Source organism: Symsagittifera roscoffensis, chromosome 3, assembly GCF_963678635.1.
Source record: "Symsagittifera roscoffensis chromosome 3, txSymRosc1.1, whole genome shotgun sequence".
Lineage (NCBI taxonomy): Eukaryota > Metazoa > Xenacoelomorpha > Acoela > Convolutidae > Symsagittifera > Symsagittifera roscoffensis.
In genome coordinates, this window is record NC_087064.1 from 16337482 (window position 1) to 16361727 (window position 24246).

At 36.8% G+C, this 24246-nt stretch overlaps 2 protein-coding genes across 2 annotated transcripts in view; one reads left to right on the plus strand and one right to left on the minus strand.

Moving 5' to 3' along the window:
• Nucleotides 1-18941, plus strand: part of LOC134841594 (uncharacterized) — a 106073-nt gene extending 87132 nt beyond the window's left edge. Inside the window, exons 27-33 of the mRNA XM_063857626.1 lie at nucleotides 706-837; nucleotides 8131-8240; nucleotides 10832-11051; nucleotides 14124-14245; nucleotides 15157-15327; nucleotides 18062-18245; nucleotides 18827-18941. Coding sequence (XP_063713696.1) covers nucleotides 706-837; nucleotides 8131-8240; nucleotides 10832-11051; nucleotides 14124-14245; nucleotides 15157-15327; nucleotides 18062-18245; nucleotides 18827-18852 — 965 coding nt within the window. The 3' untranslated portion in view covers nucleotides 18853-18941. The remainder of the gene's footprint in view (nucleotides 1-705; nucleotides 838-8130; nucleotides 8241-10831; nucleotides 11052-14123; nucleotides 14246-15156; nucleotides 15328-18061; nucleotides 18246-18826) is intronic.
• Nucleotides 18780-20851, minus strand: LOC134841244 (alanine--glyoxylate aminotransferase 2, mitochondrial-like). Its single transcript, XM_063857099.1, has one exon. It carries the CDS (start codon nucleotides 20509-20511, stop codon nucleotides 18982-18984), a length of 1530 nt encoding a protein of 509 aa, XP_063713169.1. The 5' UTR covers nucleotides 20512-20851; the 3' UTR covers nucleotides 18780-18981.
• Between the last annotated feature and the right edge of the window lie 3395 nt (nucleotides 20852-24246).

Below are 24246 nucleotides of genomic sequence, written 5' to 3' on the forward strand. Positions count from 1 at the left end.
TCTTTGATTTTTTCTGAAATTTTTCAAACTTGTGTAAATAATTTTTAGAACGCTTTAGATAGCAATTTTACGTAGGAGCAGGAAACTGGAAAAGCGGTGAAAATGGTTGCTAAATCTTTAAGTGTCAATGAACGTGTGAATATTTTTTTGAGGAAAAATTCTTTAAAATTTGTTCACGATGAAGTTTATTTTTCGCAATTTTTCGTTCAATTTTTTTTTAAGTCTTGCTCCATTATTTTTAAAAGGAAGGCAAACTCCACTATCGAACAACAAAAGTGTAAATTTTGCAAAAAAACTGAAAGACTTCTAATTTCGAAACTGGTTTTGTTCTTAGATTTCCCAGCGGAATAAAAAATGGGTTCATTTTATCAAACCGTGTCAATCAAAACTTCTTATAATTCGAGCTTTAAGGGCAAAGGTTTCTATCTTGGAACTTTGAAAATGTTCAAAACACAAGTAATGATTTTTTTATGTTTTCTTGCGTTCAGTGACACTTTTTCGGCTGCCTGTTGGCTATGTTTTGTCCTGCCTATATTGGCCCAATACATTTTTAATCTACAATTTTTTCTGTGATTTTTTCTTAATTTACTTGCATTTCAGGAAAAAACCAAAAGAAACACTAAATAATTTTATCATAGTTGTTCATTATGGGCGGCAAAGATACTAAACAATATGTCCACAATATGTCCACTATTAACTTTTCAGCCCTCATTTCTTCTTCCAACCAGTGTGACCCGAGCATTTCTCTTACAGGATGCGTTTGTTTCAACTACCACCGAATATCAACTTGCTCCTGTGGAAACAGTTACATCATGCAGAATACCAGTACATGCATAGGTAAGTATGGTCATCTAAAATTTCTGTTCACTTTGGTTCTTTCAAGCCATTCACAGTTTTATGACTGACTAGTAATAGCATGAAGTGAAGTAAATTGACAAATGGTGTAGAATTGGTGATTCTACTGTTTTACATGCTATAGCAACCTGAGCGTAAGATTGATTCGTCATTAAGCCAAGTAGCAGAGTAAAGAATTGGTTAATTAAACATAACTCGGTTTGGAGGTGAAATTGGACTTGATATTAGCACAACTTTGTTAGAGATGCCTATAATGAACTTGGAACTTAAGGCAAGTGTCGTCAGGGGAAGGATTCAGTTAAGAACTTGCAAAATAGGTACCAAAGTAAATGCCAGGACTTGTAAGGACGACATAACTCTAACTATAACTAAAACTCAAATAGACAAATATTATAGAGAATAACAAGCAGCCTACCCTTAGGCAGAACACTGGAATTACTAGAGAGATTAGTCGGTTCTCGTTAGCTAGAGAAGAACAATTGTGCTGTGAGAGCGAACGGTTGGTTCTCAGTTAGTTAGAGGACAATAATTGCTAGAGAGAGAGATAACTAGTAGTGAGATTATTTGGGTTCTCAATAGTTAGAGAATCAGGAATTGCGAGGTAAAGAGATCAGTCAAAGTACCTCAAAGGAATAGTGATCCTTAGCGACACTATTAATTTAAGTAGGGCGGACTGAGTGATTGAGCGGAATTACTGTGGGTAATTCAATAATTAAGATTCTCTAGAAAAGAAACAATTGTTGGCTACGTTATTTGGAACTCGAATTGCAATTAGGCAATTGTGTTGATTGATCGCGGCCCCTTTCCTTTTGATTAGATTACTAGATTATATTCGGACCGCCTAGACCCTTCTGTATATGGACCATTAATTATCTGAATTTAAGTTTTACTGTAAATTCTTGTGATCGGCGAGAGTGAGCGAGACAGCCGCAAGAGAAGCATAGAAAGGGGCAAGTAACAGAATACAGTACGGAGTAGTTGCCACCAACTCAACCCTTTCGCGATTGTAGATAGTAGTGAATCTCGGCCGCCCCGCTGAATTCACTGCCAAAGAGACCACTTTGCGGTGCCGTTAAGTTAGAGAGTGAGAATGGACCTAGAGAAGCAATCCCTGAAATCTACAATTGGCGTTTTTTCGAAAATTTTTGCCCACGGTTTCTAAGGTTTCTTAGTCAGTCAGAGGTGTACTGGGGAGGGGGGGGGGTCTGAAGCAGTGTAGTAGGTATTAACATCTTCTCAGGATTTGGACTGATATTTTTGTCACCCAAAGGATTTTTGTTCTTTTTTAGCCTAAATACACTGATTTTTAGGGGACAGCCCGCATTTAAAAATAAAAAGTTTTTGCCCAAAATATTTTCAAAAAGTGTCCAGAAACCAGTCCTCGGAAATTCAGCTCAGTCGGTCTTGAAAAAACTTTAAATCGTTCAGAAATTTTTTTAATTTATCCCCAATAACTAAAAAAAAGTTGAATAACCCAAATTCGCTTTTGTTAAGAAAATGCCTATTTTCAATGATGGTGTATGCTGAAACAAACCGAAATTTTTGAAGTGCGGAAAAAATAAATTCGATGAAATTAATGGACTGAGCAAGTTGCGACCGGTCCTCTGTTTTTTCTACCAGAACCATTGCAGTATTCACTCAAAACTGCCAATATTTCGCAAAAATAGTTTTCCAGATACTTTTATTCTCTGTCTTTGTTGATCAAACTTCACGCAAGCAATACAAAAAGTGTATGACGGCAGTCAATGGACAACTCAAAGAAAAAATTTCATCATCAAGGAGACCAAGGCCAACTAGAAACCACTGACAATTATTTTGTTTTGAGACTCAAATAGACAAATATTATAGAGAATAACAAGCAGCCTACCCTTAGGCAGAACACTGGAATTACTAGAGAGAGTAGTCGGTTCTCGTTAGCTAGAGAAGAACAATTGTGCTGTGAGAGCGAACGGTTGGTTCTCAGTTAGTTAGAGAACAATAAATGCTAAAGAGAGATAACTAGTAGTGAGATTATTTGGGTTCTCAATAGTTAGAGAATCAGGAAATGCGAGGTAAAGAGATCAGTCAAAGTACCTCAAAGGAATAGTGATCCTTAGCGACACTATTAATTTAAGTAGGGCGGACTGAGTGATTGAGCGGAATTACTGTGGGTAATTCAATAATTAAGATTCTCTAGAAAAGAAACAATTGTTGGCTACGTTATTTGGAACTCGAATTGCAATTAGGCAATTGTGTTGATTGATCGCGGCCCCTTTCCCTTTGATTAGATTAATAAATTATATTCGGACCGCCTAGACCCTTCTGTATATGGACCATTAATTATCTGAATTTAAGTTTTACTGGAAATTCTTGTGATCGGCGAGAGTGAGCGAGACAGCCGCAAGAGAAGCATAGAAAGGGGCAAGTAACAGAATACAGTACGGAGTAGTTGCCACCAACTCAACCCTTTCGGGATTGTAGATAGTAGTGAATCTCGGTCGCCCCGCTGAATTCACTGCCAAAGAGACCACTTTGCGGTGCCGTTAAGTTAGAGAGTGAGAATGGACCTAGAGAAGCAATCCCTGAAATCTACAATTGGCGTTTTTTCGAAAATTTTTGCCCACGGTTTCTAAGGTTTCTTAGTCAGTCAGAGATGTACTGGGGAGGGGGGGGTCTGAAGCAGTGTAGTAGGTATTAACATCTTCTCAGGATTTGGACTGATATTTTTGTCACCCACAGGATTTTTGTTCTTTTTTAGCCTAAATACACTGATTTTGAGGGGACAGCCCGCATTTAAAAATAAAAAGTTTTTGCCAAATATTTTCAAAAAGTGTCCAGAAACCAGTCCTCGGAAATTCAGCTCAGTCGTTCTTAAAAAAACTTTAAATCGTTCAGAAATTTTTTTAATTTATCCCCAATAACTAAAAAAAAGTTGAATAACCCAAATTCGCTTTTGTAAAGAAAATGCCTATTTTCAATGATGGTGTATGCTGAAACAAACCAAAATTTTTGAAGTGCGGAAAAAATAAATTCGATGAAATTAATGGACTGAGCAAGTTGCGACCGGTCCTCTGTTTTTTCCACCAGAACCATTGCAGTATTCACTCAAAACTGCCAATATTTCGCAAAACTAGTTTTCCAGATACTTTTATTCTCTGTCTTTGTTGATCAAACTTCACGCAAGCAATACAAAAAGTGTATGACGGCAGTCAATGGACAACTCAAAGAAAAAATTTCATCATCAAGGAGACCAAGGCCAACTAGAAACCACTGACAATTATTTTGTTTTGAGACTCAAATAGACAAATATTATAGAGAATAACAAGCAGCATACCCTTAGGCAGAACATTGGAATTACTAGAGAGAGTAGTCGGTTCTCGTTAGCTAGAGAAGAACAATTGTGCTGTGAGAGCGAACGGTTGGTTCTCAGTTAGTTAGAGAACAATAAATGCTAAAGAGAGATAACTAGTAGTGAGATTATTTGGGTTCTCAATAGTTAGAGAATCAGGAAATGCGAGGTAAAGAGATCAGTCAAAGTACCTCAAAGGAATAGTGATCCTTAGCGACACTATTAATTTATGTAGGTCGGACTGAGTGATTGAGCGGAATTACTGTGGGTAATTCAGTAATTAAGATTCTCTAGAAAAGAAACAATTATTGGCTACGTTATTTGGAACTCGAATTGCAATTAGCCAATTGTGTTGATTGATCGCGGACCCTTTAATTTTGATTAGATTACTAGATTATATTCATACCGCCTGGACCCTTCTGTATATGGACCATTATTTATTTGAAATTAAGTATTACTGGAAATTCTTGTGATCGGCGAGAGTGAGCGAGACAGCCGCAAGAGAAGCATAGAAAGGGGCAAGTAACAGAATACAGTACGGAGTAGTTGCCACCAACTCAACCCTTTCGGGATTGTGGATAGTAGTGAATCTCGGTCGCCCCGCTGAATTCACTACCAAAGAGACCACTTTGCGGTGCCGTTAAGTTAGAGAGTGAGAATGGACCTAGAGAAGCAATCCCTGAAATCTACAATTGGCGTTTTTTGAAAATTTTTGCCCACGGTTTCTAAGGTTTCTTAGTCAGTCAGAGGTGGACTGGGGAGGGGAGGGGTCTGAAGCAATGTAGTAGGTACTAACATCTTCTCAGGATTTGGACTGATATTTTTGTCACCCAAAGGTTTTTTGTCCTTTTATAGCCTAAAAACACTGATTTTGAGGGGACAGCCCGCATTTAAAAATAAAAAGTTTTTGTCAAATATTTTCAAAAAGTGTCCAGAAACCAGTCCTCGGAAATTCAGCTCAGTCGGTCTTAAAAAAACTTTAAATCGTTCATAAGTTTTTTAATTTATCCCCAATAACTAAAACAAGTTGAATAACCCAAATTCGCTAATGTTAAGAAAATGCCTATTTTCAATGATGGCGTATGCTGAAACAAACCGAAATTTTCGAAATGCGGAAAAATTAACTTCGATGAAATTAATGGACTGAGCAAGTTCCGACCAGTCCTCGGTTTTTTCCACCAGAACCATTGCAGTATTCACTCAAAACTGCCAATATTTCGCAAAACTAGTTTTCCAGATACTTTTATTCTCTGTCTTTGTTGATCAAATTTCACGCAAGCAAAACAAAAAGTGTATGACGGCAGTCAATGGACAACTCAAAGAAAAAATTTCATCATCAAGGAGACCAAGGCCAACTAGAAACCACTGACAATTATTTTGTTTTGAAGCTGTTGAGATTCTACTAAAAAACACCAAGCCTGATGGTAGGCTTGTTGAGAAGATTCGGAGCACCAAGTACCCGCGAACCACAAAGAACTTCAATCAACTTGTTCACTGGCAAACTTCTACGGACAAATAATTCCGAAGTTTGCCATCGATATGCTCCAGCTCATTGACTCACGGAGTCAAGACTTCGAAGGGACAGACCAACACGACAAGTGCTTTCTGAGTATAAACAAGAACTCAAATTTTAACCCCGTTCATATTTAACCCCAGGCAAAGAAAGGGCTGTTACTAACAATGCTTCAGAGCAGGTAGTTTGCGGGTCAGCCTCACAAGAAGGATATTCAATAATCTACGGTTCAATGAACTGAGCCGTAGATCACTGGATCAGCTGAGCGCAAAAACTCCGACTTACAAAGAGAACACGACTGAAACAGTTCTCACTGGGGCGCAGTTTCACTCTACGATCAGATCACAAACCCTTGCAGTACATTTTTGCGCCAGACAGAGAGATAGAAAAAGCAGATGGGATACTGCCTGATGGGATTCGACTATAAATTCAAGTATGTGCCAGAAAGCAGATCCCCATGCGGACGCTCTGAGCTGACTACCTTTTCATAGTGAGACACCGGAAGAGCAAAACTCTCTTTCTTGTATAACGATATCTACTTCAGAGACACGCAGACAATGAAACTGTATGAAATCAAAAGCGATCTCCAATCGAATCGAACATTCCAAAACGTTTTTAAACGGATGAAAAGAGGTGGTTTCAGGCAGTGCGCAGAAGTTGAATGCCATTTCAAGAAGAAAGCTGAAACATTGAGCACAAGAAAGTTTTTCTCGTCTACACGGGCGTTGTATTTTTCATACAGCTGAGACACAGAAGACAAATTATGGACAACCGAGACACAGAAGACAAATTAGCGATTCAAGAAGACCAGCATCAGCAAAGGTTTTGAGAATGCTTGCTTCATGGCCTGGTATGCCAAAAGACGTGAAACGACTTGTCTCCAGATGCAAGATCTGTCACAATAACAGCCCATAGCTTGGAAAAACAATTTCCAAGTGGTCAGAAGCCTACATATGGGAACAAATTCATAGTGACTGAGAACCTATCAGGGAGCAAGGAAACATATTCGTTAGTATTGATTCAGGAAGTGGCTAGAGAGAAGCATTCTCGACAAATGACAGAACTACTCTAACTGTCAGCAAAGATCTTTCAGCGGTCTTTGTAAGACTTAGAGAACCAAAAATTTGAGTATCTGGCTACAAGCACAATTTTGAGAGCACTGATTTCAAAGCATGGCGCAAGTCTCAAAAATTTCACCGATCCACCTACCAAGAGCAAATAGACTAGCAGAAACCGCAGTCCAGACGATTAAACATGCCAACGGTCGTTTTCTTTGCGTTTCTCCAACGGTACTAAGGACGCAGAGAAATACTTCCAAAGTGAAGGGAAAAATACCAGCTAAATTGTTTTTGGACAGAAACCAAAATACTTCCCATCGAAAATTTTGATGCAAGTGAAAAAATTCTCTTCAAGCCGAACAAAGACACGGAAGCATAGCCTGCATTTTTGTCGTTCGTCGTGGAATTAATACAAACCGGACTATTCTCGCGACAACAAGATACAGTCAAGAGACCAATACCCTCGATGGAACGAGTGGAAGAGTCGACGATGAAACCTTGTCACCGACATGAAAACGAAGAACAACCGTCACCAACTCGAGACGATGATCCTGAAGCGGTCTTACATGAACCCAAGCGAACTTCACGATTGCGAAAACCAGCAAAACACTATCGAGATTCAATACCGACAGATCTTTGTAGAAAAGGAAGGAGGATGTGATGGTATGAGAAATCATCAAAGTTTGAACTCTTAGTATGAAACTCGAAGAGAATAAACATGAACTCACCTGATCTGTTGAAGTGTAATAAATTGGTACAGCAGCAATTCTGTTTTCATTGCTGTATCTTTATAATCAGGTGAGCTTAACCAACTGTCACAGTGTATTAACCATGATAGATTATCTTATCTTGATAATAATTAATGCTCTTCATGAATGCATTGCTGTATAATTCTATATACGCAATGTATGCCTTGCGAGTGCAAAAAAAATATAAAAAAACGGGAACCCGTGAACAAAAAAGGTTTTCACCCTGAATTACAAATCTTTTTTTTAGGTATACTTTTCTAACTGATAACAACTATAAATATCAACTAAATTTTAGGTAAATTTTCGGTGCTCTTGTAAAGCATCTGAGGTAGCCTATTTTGAAAACAATTTTTGCACAGCAGGCAAATGTTTGTTAAAACAGAACAAAAAGCCATTCAGCGAACTTTTCGAAATGTTTTAACCAAAAAATTCGCTTTTCTAAAAACGTATTGGCGCCATAGGCGTCTTAAAAAAATTTCAGGATCGAGCATAGTACCATAGGGGGCCCCTGATTCGTTTGGGGGATTTTGTCCCGGGCGAGTTAAGTCCGGTATTATCACAAGGATGCTAGCGCGAGGAAGTGCCATGTTTCTTTCTGACATCTTTCGGATCATTTTCCTATTTTAGAAGCTGTTTCCTTCAGCTTTGAGTTGACCTATGATGGGACATTTGACGATGCGCTTTTGGACTCCACCTCCGATGCTTTCAGGGAGCAGTGCAATCAACTCAAAACAAATGTACGCTAATTATAAAATGGACGCTTCGTTGATTAATTTAAAGTCGTATCATTACAAAAATCCTCTATTCTTGAAAAAACGGGGTCTGTTTAATGAAATCGATGAAAAAAAAACATTTAACCACAAATGTTGCAAATGAATATGTTCGTTTTTTAACTGAAATTGATTAGTTTGTATCAAGCCTCTTGCTGATGATCAAGTTTTCATCTTTCAATATATGTAATTATTATCAAACAAATTTATCGGAATGCGTACAATCAGCCTGAAAAAAAAATTTTCTATTATATTATGTATCTGTTGCCAAACTCAATATACGTCAATAATGTTTTGTAATTTTTGATAACATTGATTCATTTTTTAGTAAAATTTCGACGTTTAGGGGAGGCATGGCCTAAAAATCCGCCCTGTAGTGGATTTAGGGGGTAGTATTTTGAGATATCCATTTTTGGCTGACTGACCCTAAAATTTTTCTAACGGCGCCTTCGACGCCAATATATGCTAATTTTGAGGAGGAAGGATGCCCCAAAAAAATGCGATTTTTCGTTCAAAGTTTTCCAAAAAATGCCTAAAATGCTTTTTTTTGGCCCGTTTTTCAATATTTTGCCTGCTGCGCAGAAAATTTGATCAAAATATAGTCTATATGGTAACATGGGAGAGCTCAGAATATCTGGGTCTAGAAAAAGGTCGACAAAATTTTCGATGTTTTTCAAACCTTTAATTTTTGTTTAAATAATTGTGAATTCAGCAACTGAATTGGTTAAAATAATCAACATCAGCTCGATGAACGAATCTGACTGGCTGCTCTTAGCTTAGATATTGCGTGTAAAAAAGTTTTTTTTTAAGCTGAGCTGACAGTTTTACCAAGTTTGGGTTTAAAATTATCGTTTTAACTGTTAGTTTTTCAAAATTCATCTTCAATCTAATCATCTGTTGACTCTTCTTTGCTGACTACAAGCCTTCGTAGTTTTTGGTGATTTATTGAGACGAAAACTGCAAAACTGAATCTTTAGCTGACTTCGAAAATTGAGCCAAACATCTTTTTACAACAAATCGTGACGAACTAAAGACAATATTGCTTTGATGTTCCAGTAGGGTCGAATCTAGGATTTTCTCGAGGGGGGCAGATTTTCACAAAAAATTCGAAAATTTTGTCGACCTTTTTTTAGTACGACCAAATTGATTTTCCTAGCCCTCCCAAAGCACTAAAATGACCCTGATTCGGCCAAATTTTTTCGCCGCAGGCTTATTTTTGAACAAGCAGGCCAAAAAAATTTGTTTTTAGGCACTTTTTGGGAAGTTTTGACCAAAAAATCGCGTTTGTTTCGGCGCGCGCTCCCCCTCAACATTAGTATATATTGGCATCAAAGGCGCTTTTAGACAAACGTCAGTAAGCCAAAAATAGTTATCTCAAAATAGTACAAAGGGGAAAATCTTTGGGTCGGCATGGGATCGAATCCCTGAGATGATTTGCCGCGAAAAACGAAAGTAGTTATGCCAATTATCACCCCCCTGCAGTATGTTTGGCTGACTGTTAAAGCATGGCACTCAAACAGCGTTTTTCTTCTGCGAGCACCGACAAAAAACTAAATCACTGAATAGACATCTTTACGATAAACACAAATTGTGTTTGTATCCTTGCGGAATCCGGAAACAAGTCTTTAAACATGATAAAAACGACAACGCGGAAGACTCACCGAGTTGCAGTGGAAAGGTCACGAACAAATTCATTTTAACCTAAATCTTGTCGGCCTATAAATGAATCCGCAACAAATGAAAAACTGAAAGTGTAAATGGTTCTACCATATTTTAGCGTACTCTAGAATTTTTTGGCGGATTCTGCTATTGCTAGCATAATGTGCGATTTGTAAGTGGATTCCGGATTTTGTTTGTGGGTTCCGCAATTAGTCCGAACAAATTCAACCAGCACAAGTTTTTATCAGTTTGAGTGCTGAGCAATTTAAGCTAGCTAGCTATGATAAAGATTTAGTTTTTTTGTCGGTGTTCAATTATTGCAGTTAAAAACATGAATCGCTTTCAATATTGTGATGTCGTTTTTGCACTGGATGTTATTTAATTACTGTAGATTTGCACTATCCAGGAGAAAAGATATGCTAAGGTTTTCAAATTCAGGTGTAATTTTTGTACCAAATCAAACCAGCGGCCGACGAATAGCATTCAATCTATGCTCTTGTGAGGTTTACGACGATGTTTTAAGAACTTATTCGTCAAAACTCAATGCAAAAAAAAACTTCCGTAAAGCTCGTTTGATGGAATATACGAGCTTTGATTAAAATTTTGCTCAAATATCAATTTTATCAGGTTGTTTTTGATTTTGACGCAGCTCAAATTTCGACATGGATTCAGCAGCATTGATTTTTTCAAAAAAAAAATTAAATCATTTTTTTGTCAAGGCAAAAAAATTGTTGTCAAGCAAGGGCCAATTTAGAAAATACTTAACATTAACTTAATTTTGAGTTTTTATAAATTAATTTTTTATAGTAATTGGCTGCACAGTATAAAGCAGGAAGCGACTGATTTTTTGTAGCTTTTTGAAGTTTGAAGGTTGTCCTCCCAAAAAAATGCTGTTTCAGTTGGCCGATTATCTTTTGTCCCACAACATTTCACCCCTCTCGCTGGACTGCGTGTCTTTTGCCCCTGGCAGCATCAAGGCCGTTTACACCATTGTGTTCCCGGTCGAACCGGGCGAGGACAGACCTGAGGTGTTGGAGGACAAAAAGATAGAAGTACTGGAGGCTCTTTCAACTTCAGCGGCCAGTCAGCAATTGGCGACATCGAATGTTTTTGTGCTCAGTTAGTCAATGCAAAACATATAGTTTTAATTTCTGAAAGAACTTGAAAAATCTTCAGCTGATCAACTTACTCAAATCATTTCGAAGCGGACGCTAATGATGGTTTATTTGTGAAACAGCTGTCGGTTCTTTTTGCTTCTCATTAGTTAATCCATCGAATGAAGCAAACGCTCTCCATTACTTTTCTGCAGTGTTTGAATATTTTTGAAGGAATGGTTTGATCATTTTGATTTGCTGATCTATAAAGAAACACTTGGATAAACAGTCCTTGCCGCTGGAGGTGAGTATAATTGGAGCCCAATTACGACAACTGATCAGGGCAATTTGAGCCATCTGTAGAAATGAAGCTTGATCATCAACTAGTGGAAAATAAGCAAAGTACTGCCTGCCTCGGAATAAAAAGCCTTATCAATCGTATCATTAAAATTCACGCTCAAGAAAATGGTACAACTTAACTCACTGGACGAAAAAATAACAGTCAAAAAATAAATTCTGGGCAAGCACTTTTGAGTTTTTCCTCCTAAAAAAGTACCTATTAAATAGAAGACTGCTCGTATCAGGGCAAAGCCCTGATTGTTAGCACTGGCCTTTAAAGTTTTAGCAAAAAAAAAACTCTTTGATGGTGTTTATTTCTTTCCGAATCAAAAATTTTTGAAAATTCTTGTGTAAAACGTTTCCAATCTGATTTTATTTCTGTTGGTAAAATTGAAAACCATTTTTGGGTTGCTCCGTCGAGTGTGGCTTGTTTTAGTGCTGTACGTTTATGAATCCAATTCTGATGAAGAGGTGTGTTTATAAGTTCCGGGCCTATTTTTAAAATTAGGTTTGCTGTAACAGCGTTTAAATAATCATTGAATTTTCAGGGTCTGTTCCTGTAAACATCATGAGGGGTTTATTGGATGTAATTTAATTGATGATCCATCCATAAGACATAAGGTATAGATTCATCGTCATTTAAAATTATTCTGCAGTAAGGTTGTAATTGGGCTGTAAAATAGCTTTAAAATAAAAACTGGCAAAACTAAATTTTAAGCTGATAAAATCAAAGATTATATGTTATTGCAATTTGAGTCATGTATGGCGTTAAGAAAACCAATTAGCTGCCTCAATTCAATTTTCACCGAATTTGTAGTGAGAAATTATCAAACAAGCAATTTTAGCAATACTCATGGCAGGTTACTATAGTGGTGTGCTCACTCGGCTGGCCACATGAAGCTTGAGAAAATGATACCCCTACTGTTCAGACATTTGTGAAACTGGTCTGAATGAAATAAGGCCAACTCTAGCATATACATTCCTCACTTTCTTCAAAAGTCTGAACAAAAAGACTCAAAGAAGCTATCAGCAGCAAAATGTGCCTTCTCCGAGTTAACACAAGAGGCTCTAGTACTCGTGTTCGTTAAAAAAGCTTGAAAAAATAACTTGTGCAATTTCAATCTAATAAAGATAATTAACATTAATAGTACTTGGATCCTTCAAACGTAGAAAAAAATAAAACCAATGTGAGGCAGAATGGCAAGTTTTTTGTGCTCTCCTGTTCTTTCGCCTCTCAAATTTACAAATCGATTTTAAAACACTAAACATTCTAAGTGTCGATCAGGCTTTTGCAGATGCACTTCTTCCGAAAATACTGCCACTCGAACCCCCGATAACTCCTTTTTTGAACAATCCCTCCCTCACGGCTCCAGCCGAACCCTTACCCAATTAAAGTCCGGATAAAGTCCCTTTTTGAACACTTAGTCAAACAGAATAGACACAAATGTCCTCCAAACTGCCCCCACTGTACTTCACCACACACGCTTTACACCTTTTCATTTGTTCCAACAATACCACTACTCTAACCCCAATTGACCTGTGCTTTCGGCCAACCGAAGTCGCACAATCTCAAAAACTTGGTTTGAGCATGCCGGACTGGGGGCTAACAACAACAAATGGCATGTAGTGCTGGTAAGATTTGCACCGAAAATTGAACTGCGTGCCCGGAGAACTAATTAGTTAAGTAAAATCATCAACTAGATTTTATTTTGACGGGACGGCAGAAGAAGAAAAAATTTATTTCTTTCATAAGGGCAGCTTATCAGGGGCGGATTTAGGGGGGGGGGGTGCGGGCAGGTAGGCGAACGTCCTCTCCCTCTCAGGAATTCGAACCCCTGCCAACCCAAAGGGTCCCCCCTTTGGTTCTTTTTAAGAAATCCATTTTTGGCCGACCGACCCTAACATTTTTCTAAAGGCGCCTTCGGTGCCAATAAATACTAATTTTGAGGGGGAGCGCGCGCCAAAAAATCGCGTTTTTTTGTCAAAAATTTCCAAAAAGTGCCCAAAAACGGCTTTTTTGACCTGTTTTTTCAATAAATTGCCTGCGGCGCAGAAAATTTGGCCAAAACAGGGTCTTTTTACTGCTTTGGGAGCTCGGAAAATCAATCTGATCGATCTAAAAAAAAGGTCGTCAAAATTTTCGAAAACGTTTTGAAAATCCGCTCCCCCCCCCCCCCCTCGAGAAAATCCTAGATCCGCCCCTGCAGCTTAGCATAGACGTAAGCAATCATATTCAGTGACACCAGAAGCAATATTTGAGCCAATCCAACAAATTCATGCTCAAAAATTGGCGAGCAAAGCATGTTTTGAGAACACTCAGAAACCAAAGTTTTTTCCAAGAAGGAATCTGAAACACATACGAAACAATCAGTCACCATATACCGAGCTTATGCACTAACCTTAATAGCAAATAAGAGGAAGAATTGAAATGGTTGCATGATAGCCCGAATTTGTTTAAATAATGAGGCTGAAACGTTGAAGATAACCGTCAAAATTTCCAAATCATTGTCAATAGTCACAAGACCCACCCCGTACGAGAGGCAGTAGCAGCCAGACACGGATCAATTATCTTCATAAAAACAAAAAATATAAATGTACGCTAAATGAAGCTTCTAAATTTAGTTTAGTAAAATTTGCTAATTTTCATTTATAACGAACGTTACTCGATCGCTTTTCTAGCTAAAATTTGACTAGCTCATTATTTTTTGTCGGAAACAGTTTTCCTACAAATGTGTAACAACATTTTTATTCAATACAGATGACGATGGATCCAAATTCCAAATCCCACAGACCACCCTACCGACAACAACAACCACAACCACAACCACAACCACTCAGCGGCCGACAAGCAACAGCGATGACGATGACACTCTAATGATGGTACTAATTTAGGCGGGAATTCCTCCAGACAGACGGACTGAATGATAGAGTTATAAATAATTCAAATTAAAATTTTCGGCTATACGGTCCTGTGTCATCCGGGACTCAATCTGCATAACAACAGATTTTTTCGCTCCATGAAAACAAATTGAATGGAAATTAGGCAATAATTGTGGTTTCTGCGCTTCGCAGATATCTGTGAAAGGCCATCCAGTCTGTCTAAGCATTGTCCTTTTCTCTTATTTCCCCACATTCTAGACTGCTCTATTTTGTTGAGCGAAGCTCTTTTTTTTGCGACTCATGGCCGTTTTTTTGCGGCTAGCACTATCTCGAGATACCATTATTGCAGCCGAAATTGGCGTCTGGGCCAAAATGTTTTCTAGTTCTGATTTAAGGCTTCAACTTTCCTTCAAAAAATTCTCCATGATCGAAAAAGCTATTTTCCAAAAAATTTTTCCCTAAAAATCAAGCGAATTGTTTTCCGTTTTAGCATTAATAATCATCATTAAAAATTTTTAAAAGCGTCCTCCGGTCATTTTAAACTGAAAGAGCGACTACTTTTTGTACTAAGTAATTAAGCAAAAAAATACTATTCATTTTCAGATTAGTTCAGACAATTTCTAAATAGAGACTGACCTCCGAGTTAAAGTTTACTTACATTTTTACCTCTATTTTATCTATTATTAACACTCACTCTAGAATAAGTTCACCTATTTCAAACGCCCTTCCTACAAAAATAATAAAAGGAAATTTGGACAAAAAGTGACAAAAATTATGCAAATAAATCTTCATTTTTATAATTTTCAAGTTGTTTTTTAATTATTATTTTTTCTTAAATCAGTGTGGCCGGAAAATTCTGAGCTACTTCCACTGCAGCCGGCTATCCTTGTTTCTCGTATATCTTTTTTTAGGTGTTGTTGGTGATGGCTATAGTGATAGCAATTGGGCTGTTTGTGTTGATTGGGGTGACAGTTCTGCTGCTGAACAGACGTAACCGGAAGGAGAAGGAGGTGCTGACTAGGATGGAGACCCACTTGGAGAGGAGCAGTACTATCCATTCAAACCACAGACTGCCCTCTAAGGTGACTAAAGCAGTCTATTAGCATTTTCAAAAGTTTAAGTTCACTACCCGTACTGAGAAAATTCTTTAATTATGTCAAGAAATACTTAATTTCCGATCTCAATTTCTGGTCAGGAATTCTTTGCGAAATGTTTAAATAAAGCATGGATTTTCTATAGATACTTTATTTCTAATCCAATTTCTGGTCAGAAATTTTCAAAATCTAGGCTATTTCTAATCAGAAAAAGCTTTTTTCTAATCTAATTTCTGTTCAGAAATTTTCTTAATCTGGGCTATTTTAAATCAGAAAAAGTTTTTTTCTAATCTAATTTCTGTTCAGAAATTTTCTTAATCTGGGATATTTCTAAGCAGAAACTCCTTTTTTCTTATCCAATTTAAGGTCAATAACTTTCTAAATCTATGCTCTAGAACAGAAGAAAAAATTCTTAAATAGGTTAAATTGCATCAATTGACTTGATTAGAAACAGAAAATTTCATCGTCAATATTAATCCCATTTGCGAAAATCAAAAGTAATCAACAGCCTATTTTCTGTGACGATTTTTAATCTTCGGTGATTTTAAGAAAACGAGGTCACACGAACAGTGGAATCAGCATCAATTTTCACTCTTCGGCTTCTGCAGGCCCAAACTTTTATTCATCAAATCTGTACAAGGGTCGAAAGATATTAATTTCTTCGCAGCTAAGTTTTTCAGACCGATTTCGATTTCTTAATTGTTCTTTTTTGACATTTCTTATATCATTCGGAGGTATTGTTGTCTTGAAAAAAAAAACAAATACTTCTGTAAAAACAAGACGCGTGACAAAACTTGAAGTGGACTTTCGAAAATTTGTTTTAAAAAAATTGATTTTTTTTTTAATTTTTCAGAATAGAAATGGTTTATTTCTAACCTAAGATAAGAAATAAGAAATTTTGTACAGAAAAAACGGGAAAACTTGGGGAGATAATCTACATAGAATTTCTATCTAGAAAAACAGCTTTCGTTCGGTACGGGTAGTGCTCGGGTACAATATTTGTTTGCTCAGATGAGCCATTTTGGGACGTTTCACATAGCGTTGAAATGAAAAAGGGGCAATATGAAGGCTCAAACAACTAACAGTAACCGGCTATTAAACATATATAAAAACGAAACACTTTATTCATTAAAAATCATAGATGGTTGAAACAAAATAAATTTATCAAAAAATATCTAGAAATAGAATGAATTGAAACAACATTGTTAAGTGTCAAGTAAATTTTAAAAAAGTGCCACTGTATTATCTTCAAGGTATGAAAAAACATAAGTTTGGATTTAATTATTTTATATGTTAGAGCTTTCGCTAGTTTATTATGTTCTCGCATGTTTTTCCAAATTGGTAGAGCTATCTTAAGCAATGATTTTTCATAATGTTTAGTATTATGTTGCTGTTTGAAGATGAGTTTTTTGTTCGATAATGTTCTTTTGATTGATGATAAAGATAATCTTAACTAATATAGGCTGTAAATAGGTTTTTTCGAATTTTCCAGAATTGGCATGGCATTTTCCAATCTAGGAAAAACCGAATCGGAAGTACTTTATACTTTTTTCAAATTTGAAGAAAATTCGTATTTATGACGGTTACAGCAAGTTTTCACACTAACTTAAGTTTTTAATATTTAAATTAATTTTTTTCAACTAAATATAAAAAACTATGCGTTATTTCATTGAGTAAAATAGCCGGATAGTGTAGGTGGCTCATGACAATTGCATTCATTTACAGCAATCTGGTGTTTAATGGTAACGGTTTTATGATAGGTGGTAGAATTTCATTACCAGGTTTCATTTTTCTTCGAATGCTTCTAATTTCTTATTGAAATTGAAACCAATAGAAAAATGGGACCAGTGATTTTCAAACAACGAAAAATTGAAGACAATTTTTTTAAAACTTTGTTGTAGTCTTTATAATTATTTATGCAAATGGTCTGGTAACCATGTGGTCTTAAAATGTAAGGCAGTTATTATTTAGTTGGATCAATATTCACCTTCAGCCTATGTGGAAAACAATTACATTTGCCCTAATTTTCATGATGTGGGTTATCTTTATGAAACAAAATGTATCATATAAGATTCTTGAAAACTAAAGAGCTTTAACGTGATGTATTTTTTCTCTAAAATTCGAGAAAAAAAAATTCAAAAAAGTCTAACTTTTTTTTATGTGTTCTTGAATTCATTGACATTTTTCAGACTCTCTGTTGGCTATGTTTCAATATTAGGATGAGAATAAGGTGGAATTGATCACCTTTCAAAAAACTGATCGATTTAGAACTGATGTAAGCAGGCTCATTTTAGTAAATTAAATATTTAATAGTCTTGCATAACGCCTTACTGCAATAGCATTAAAAAAAGATTTATTTACACTAGAAAATCTCAGCAATGACACGACAGTTTTTTAATCGATCAAAACAGTTGGACGCTGCAAAACACGGCTTATGTAAAAAAACTGCTGAAAAAATTGATTTCAAAAGTGAAAAAAAAATCTTTTTGCCTTGAAAAAATTTCCTTAAGACGGAAAAATTAAACTACAGCAGTTCTACGAGCAGATTTTTAGCAAACAGAATGTCATTCAAACGCCAAATTTCCCTGGATCTGAATACATAAAACGTTGTTCAATCTTGTTCGTTTCTTGAAAGGCTGTTTTCTATCAAAATGCGAACAGTTCGCTGTATGTTAGTCCTTCATTTCATGGATAAATGATTTAATCATACTTTTTAAATTAGCAATCAACATTCTCGCGCCCAAATGACTGGCGCACCCACCCAGAAGACCAGTCCAGAAGCCACTCGATGAAACAACACCAGGTGCAGCCGATGAACTATCCAGATGAGCCAGATACCATGTACACTCCAGAGGACAACATACACTTGAGGACCCACAGGGCGCCAGATGCTCTTGATAACGCGGGTAATTATGTGTTCGGCGCCAATACGATCTAATTTTGAAGGGGATGCGCACCAAAAAACGCATTTTTTTGGGTCAAAAATTAATTACGAATGATGCCTAAAGCGTATTTTCTGTTTTTTTTTAAATCGCCTGCGGCAAAACAATTTCAATCTAAGGACTTTGTAGTGATTTGAGAGAGCTCGAAAATCATAATGTGGTCGACCTACTAAAAGTTCGACAAAGTTTTTGAACATTTTCCCCGGTGGTCTCTCTCGAGAAAATTCTAGATCCCCCCTGGTTTTGAAGCGTTGTCATTGGTCAGAAACAATTTCAAATTTAAATCTTGAAGTCCGAAAAATTAACCAACTTTCGAAGACCTTGTTTTGAGGCATCTTAACGTATTCGTTAACAACTTGCATTTAAATTAGATCATTAAAAAATGAAAAAGCGGAGCCAAAAGTATCAGTGAATAAAACATCTAAAATAATGTGAGAAGCAACATCTCAAAACCAGACAATTTTTAGGCTGAGGAGGGTATTTTACTTCTAGTTCAAACTCTGATATCGATATTTATTTTTTTACAACTATGTTTTTTGTTTTAGACCAATTTTCAGAACGTTATCTCTAACACTCTACCTCTACAATGACAGCTGCTGTAAACTCTCAGTTTCTTTTCTAATCATCTCTGCCATACAAATCAAGATAGATAATTTGGAATGGGTATAATAAAAATATCTGGCTGTCACCAAATCAGTTTTCATGAGTTATTTGTCAAAACATGTCGCATAACGTCTAACGCGAAGTCAACATCGGCATCTGTAATACACATAGGAGGTTTAAGCCTGTACACAGAGCCATTTGGCCCGCCTTTTCCAAGCAGAAGTCCCAAATCTTTCATTTCCTCAAAAATCTTCAAAAACTTCTCCGAATTCAGGGGTTTCCTTGATTCCTTTTCCTCGACCATTTCAACTCCGACCATTAATCCTTTTCCACGAACATCACCAACAATTTCAAACTCATCTCGCAACTCCATGAGCCCGAGAAGTAACTTCGTGCCAAGGTAGTCTGCGTTTTGCTGCAAACTTTCATCTTCAATGACGTTCAAAACTTCTTCACCAACAGCACAACAAAGCGGATTTCCTCCGTAGGTGTTGAAATAAAGAGCGCGAGTTAAGTTACTGGCTATTGTTGGAGTAGTTACAACTGCTGCTAGTGGGACACCGTTTCCAATTCCTTTTGCCATTACAACAATATCTGGAACAACATCGTGAGATTCGAACCCCCAGAAATGAGTTCCGAGTCTTCCGAAGCCTGTCTGAACTTCGTCTGAAATGCAAACCCCGCCGTGCTTTCGAGTTAGTTCAAACGCACCTTTAACGAACCCTTTCGGAAGCTGAACGGCACCTCCGACTCCATGAATTGATTCCGCGATGAACCCGGCAATTTTTCCACTCGTCATGTAAGACACAGTATCTTGAAACTCTTGAACATACAACTCCGAAGCTTTGCATTGACCTTGACCACAATCACAAGGCCGTCCCAGGACTTGTGAGATGCTATCGCGGCAGTTTTGACCCCCATAAGGTCCTTGATAAGGATCAACTCTCATTCCCAGGTGTACAATGTTATGTCTGTTCGGAACATTGTAGTTCCACTTCGGAACTGCTGTCAAGCCCATGGTTCCAAGACTCATTCCGTGATACCCATTTCTCAAGGCCAATAAATCCGAGTTGCCACTAGCGAGACGTGCCAAAAGAATTGCCATGTCGTTCGCCTCAGACCCCGAATTGACGAAATAAACTACGCTCAAAGGGTCCGGAAACTTTGAGGCTAATTTTTCAGCATAAGTTATGATTTGCGGATGAGTATAAATAGCTGTTGTGTGCCATAGAGTCTGAGCTTGGTCTTTCAGGACCTTAACTAATCTTGGGTGACAATGTCCAACCGAAACCGTAACGATTCCTCCGAAGAAATCCAGGTACCTTTTCTTGTCCAAGTCAAATATCCATTGCATACTGGCTGATGACACTACAAGAGGTTTTTTGTAGTAGGGTTGAAGCGATCTGTTTATTTTGTCCTTTTTCATATTAAGAAGTTCTTCGTATGTAAGTTTGGGAGTTTGTGTAAACGATTTGGCCACCGGACCTGTTGGCATTACAGGTTTCGGACAATTCAAAACTGCTGAAGTTGAGACGCATTTTTTGATGAAATTTGTTTGAGAACTTTGCTGGATTTTGCTGATTTTAACAGAACAGAGCGTTACCTTGAAAATCGAGTTACGTTGCATTTTTATCAATCAAAGTTTATGACAGTACTAATTCTTCTATCGACTTCACTTTTGCGCAAGTTTCACATAAGAAGTTAGCAATATTGCATCACTATAGGTGAATAACTATACAGCAACTTCAGGCTAAAAATGATTGTGCAAGAGTAATTCAGAGATGGTAGGCAACAAGCCGAAAACTGAGATTAGCGGATCTTAAAGCCGAACTACATGAAAAAAGCTGCTTTGTAGCGATGGCTTAAGGTAGCCGGTAAACGCGCGTGGCCACTTTGCGGCGTTAACCGGCCCTAAATGTCCAAGCCCTATCCGGGCAAGCTCGCAACACAAATTGGCGCGATTGCGGCGGTCACTTGTTAAAATTTATTTTACATAACTCTGATATAGTTTCGGCTACAAGATATGACGGTTTGTAGATATGGCGGATTGTTGAACATCCGCCAATTAAATGTTGGCTAGATGCAAACAAACAGGGTCTTTGTACATTAAATGGTTCAATGGCCTCAAACCATGGTATAAATACCATATGATTCAGTTTCTTTCGAAGGAATTGCTCAAAATTAACCCCTTTCTCATCGATTAAAATGACAAAAGAAAGTGCATTGAAAGTTGTAAAGCGTAATTTGTTGAATATTTTGTATCAGAATTAAAACAAAACAAAAGTATTGAAATGAAAATTTTGTAACAGTCCCACTACTTCTCTGAAGAAACAAATTGATCTCGTTTGCTCTTTCTTTTTCAACCCATGATGAATTAGTCTCTTTTGTCGACAACTTCATTGAAGACGACATGCTTTTTGTCACCGAGAACTTCTGTGGCCAGGTTCTCGGGCGTATTTGGTCTTGCATCTTCTAATAAAAAACAATGCTATAATCGATTTAACACAAACTAGCTACTCCTTTGAAACCCTAGCTTTAAAAAGATATAAAAATAAATCGACTACCAGAATGAAATGTAAAAATGAGGAGAGGTAACCCTTAGCGCAGCAGCACATCAGCGACTGGCACTGCGGACATCCACTCTTGCAGTTCGAATCCCTGCTTCCAATCGACGCCATATCTGGTTTGGGATCTGGAACCTGAAAATATAACCAACAAATAGTGCCCGAGTCGAGATTTTTCACCTAATTTGAAGCAAGATTTGAGCGGTTTGAGCGGTTTTTTTAGACAATTACGCTCAAAATCTTGCTTCAAAATGAGCGGTTTGAGCGGTTAACAACTCTTAATTACTTTAAATTTGATTAAAAACAAGTTTTAACATTATTCTGAACATCTTGCCTTTTATGAAAAAATGGTTATCATACAATTTTCATATATGCAAATTGTATGATAACTAATTTTTTAGCTTCAAATTAAATTTTCGTTTTTGATGAGCAATGTCCTTCAAATTGAGCAAAAGCACTCTTAAATAATTTAAATTTAATTATAAACAAGTTTGAACAATTTCTGAAAATCTTGCCTTTCATGAAAAAATAGTTATCATACAATTTTCATATATGGAAGTTGTATGATAACCATTTTTGTTTCAAAAAAAAATAAACGTAGTTATTTTCCATCACCAGACTGTTGTATTTGGTTCAAATAGCTGGAGAAACTAGATTGAATCTTTTTTCAAAGGGTTTTTGAAATTGTATGAAAACTGTATGATTAGCATTTTTCCATACATTTGATGCAGGCAATTGTATGATAAGCTTTTTCGGTGTGGGGAAATTTAAAATAAGCATTTTCGGTTTATGGATGTCAACCCGGAGTCACATTACCTTTCCAGGCCTTTTTGTTGGTTTTAATCGGTTTTCTTTATAAGACCGCTCAAAAACCGCTCAAATCTTGCTTGAAAAACCGTTCAAAAATCACCGCAAGAAATGAGCGGTTTTTGAGCGGTTTTTTAAACAAGATTTGAGCGGTTTGAGCGGTTTTTCCAAAAAAAAAAACGCCCAAACCGCCCAAACCGCTCAAACCGCTCAAATCTTGCTGAAAAACCGCTCAAACCGTTCATATCTTGAGCGGTTTTTGAGCGGGATCTCGACCCGGGAGTGAAAAGAGTCAATGAACGCTAGGAAATAGAAAAAAGAATGACCTTAACGCTCTTTGAATTTCAAGAGCAATTTCTGACTGGCGCCTTTTTGATAAAAATTAACCCAATTTCTGAAAAACTGGAAAAATTTGAAATTTGGAAATCTGAAAGTTGAAATTCACTTTCGAAAATAGAAGCCTATCACTTTTATCGTTATCTTTACACAATTGCTGTTCAATAATGGAGTTTAGCATTCTTTAATCAAAAATAATGAATAAAATTCAAAAGTGAATCAAAAACTAAACCACAAAAAAATGAGCGTAAAAAAATTTGAAGATTTCTTCCTGAAAAAAAAAACATACAAAAATTCATCAAGATATATATAATCTTCAGTATCTTCATTGATTTTTTATAACATAGCCAACAGGCAACTGAAAAAGATTCAACGAACACAATTAAACTGCAAAAAAATAATCCCTACCAGCTTCTTGAAATAATCTCAACTCTCGAAAATCAAACTCTCGAAAAACATAGATGCTCTCCAGATGCGGAATTAGGGGTGGGGAGGGGTGACGGACGCCCTCTCCTTAAAGATTTGACCCCCTGCCGACCCAATGAGTCTTCCCTTTAATCTGTTTTGAGGAATCCATTTTTTGTGAGGGACCCTAGAAAGTTTCTAAAGGCGCCTTCGGTGCCAATTTATACTAATTTTGAGGGGGAAGCGCGCATCGAAAAAACGCAATTTTTTGGTCAAAACTTTCCAATGGGTGCTTAAAAATGACTTTTTTGGCTGCGTTTTTAAAATTTTGAATGCAGCGCAGAAAATTGTGCAAAAACCAGGACTTTTTAGTGCTTTGGGAGAGCTCGAAAAATCAATTTGGTTGACATAACAAAAAATTGGCAAAACTTTTTGAAAACACGTCCCCTCGAGAAAATCTTATATCCGCCTCTGATGCCTTTAAAGCTTTTTGACTTTCCAGAAGAAGTTTTGATTGAAAAGCAAGTTTTCTGTTTCGCTTGGAATCCTGAAAAGTTAATTCCAATTTCGAATTACTAGAAGTCAATCACGTTTTTTGTTACGCTTACACTTTTGCTGTTCCATAGTGAAATTTGGCTTTTTTTTAACAAAGGAGACGAATTGAACTCAAAATTAAAAAAGAATTTAACCCGCGAAAAAAAGGATTTGAGCCAGACCAAATTTTAAAAATTTTCCTAAAAAAATCATTGCGACCTATAAAAGAGTCTGAACTACGTTCATCGACTCTTTAAAAGAAATCGTGATTATATGGTCAATTTAGGGCATGTTCTGGCAATAACTGTTCCGATTTTTGAAAGTGACAAAATTTGAAACAAATTTTACGACTTTTCCTAAAAAAAAACGAAAAAAAAAAAATAATTGCGACCTTTATAAGAGTCTGAACTATGTTCATTGACTCTTAATAACAAATAGATAAGGAAACAAGATGATTTTTTATGGAATTTGAGAAAAATTGTTGAAAATTTTCCTTTAGAAGAAAAGATCTTGAACATAACGGTCAAATTAAGGCAAATTATGGCAAAAATTGCTCCGTTCTTTGAAAATGGCAAAGTTCGAAATTTTTTTTTTTCGTCGACGCATTTTCAGCGAATACAGCGAGCGAGCATGCCTATAAAACAAAGATAAGCTTTCAATAAAATGAAATTTTGTTCTTGTAGTTTCTGCGATTTGCAGAAGGTCTAGGAAATAAT

Bases quoted from the DNA above. Each gene is read 5' to 3' on its own strand.
- LOC134841244 (XM_063857099.1), bottom strand. From the start codon at position 20,511: ATGCAACGTAACTCGATTTTCAAGGTAACGCTCTGTTCTGTTAAAATC.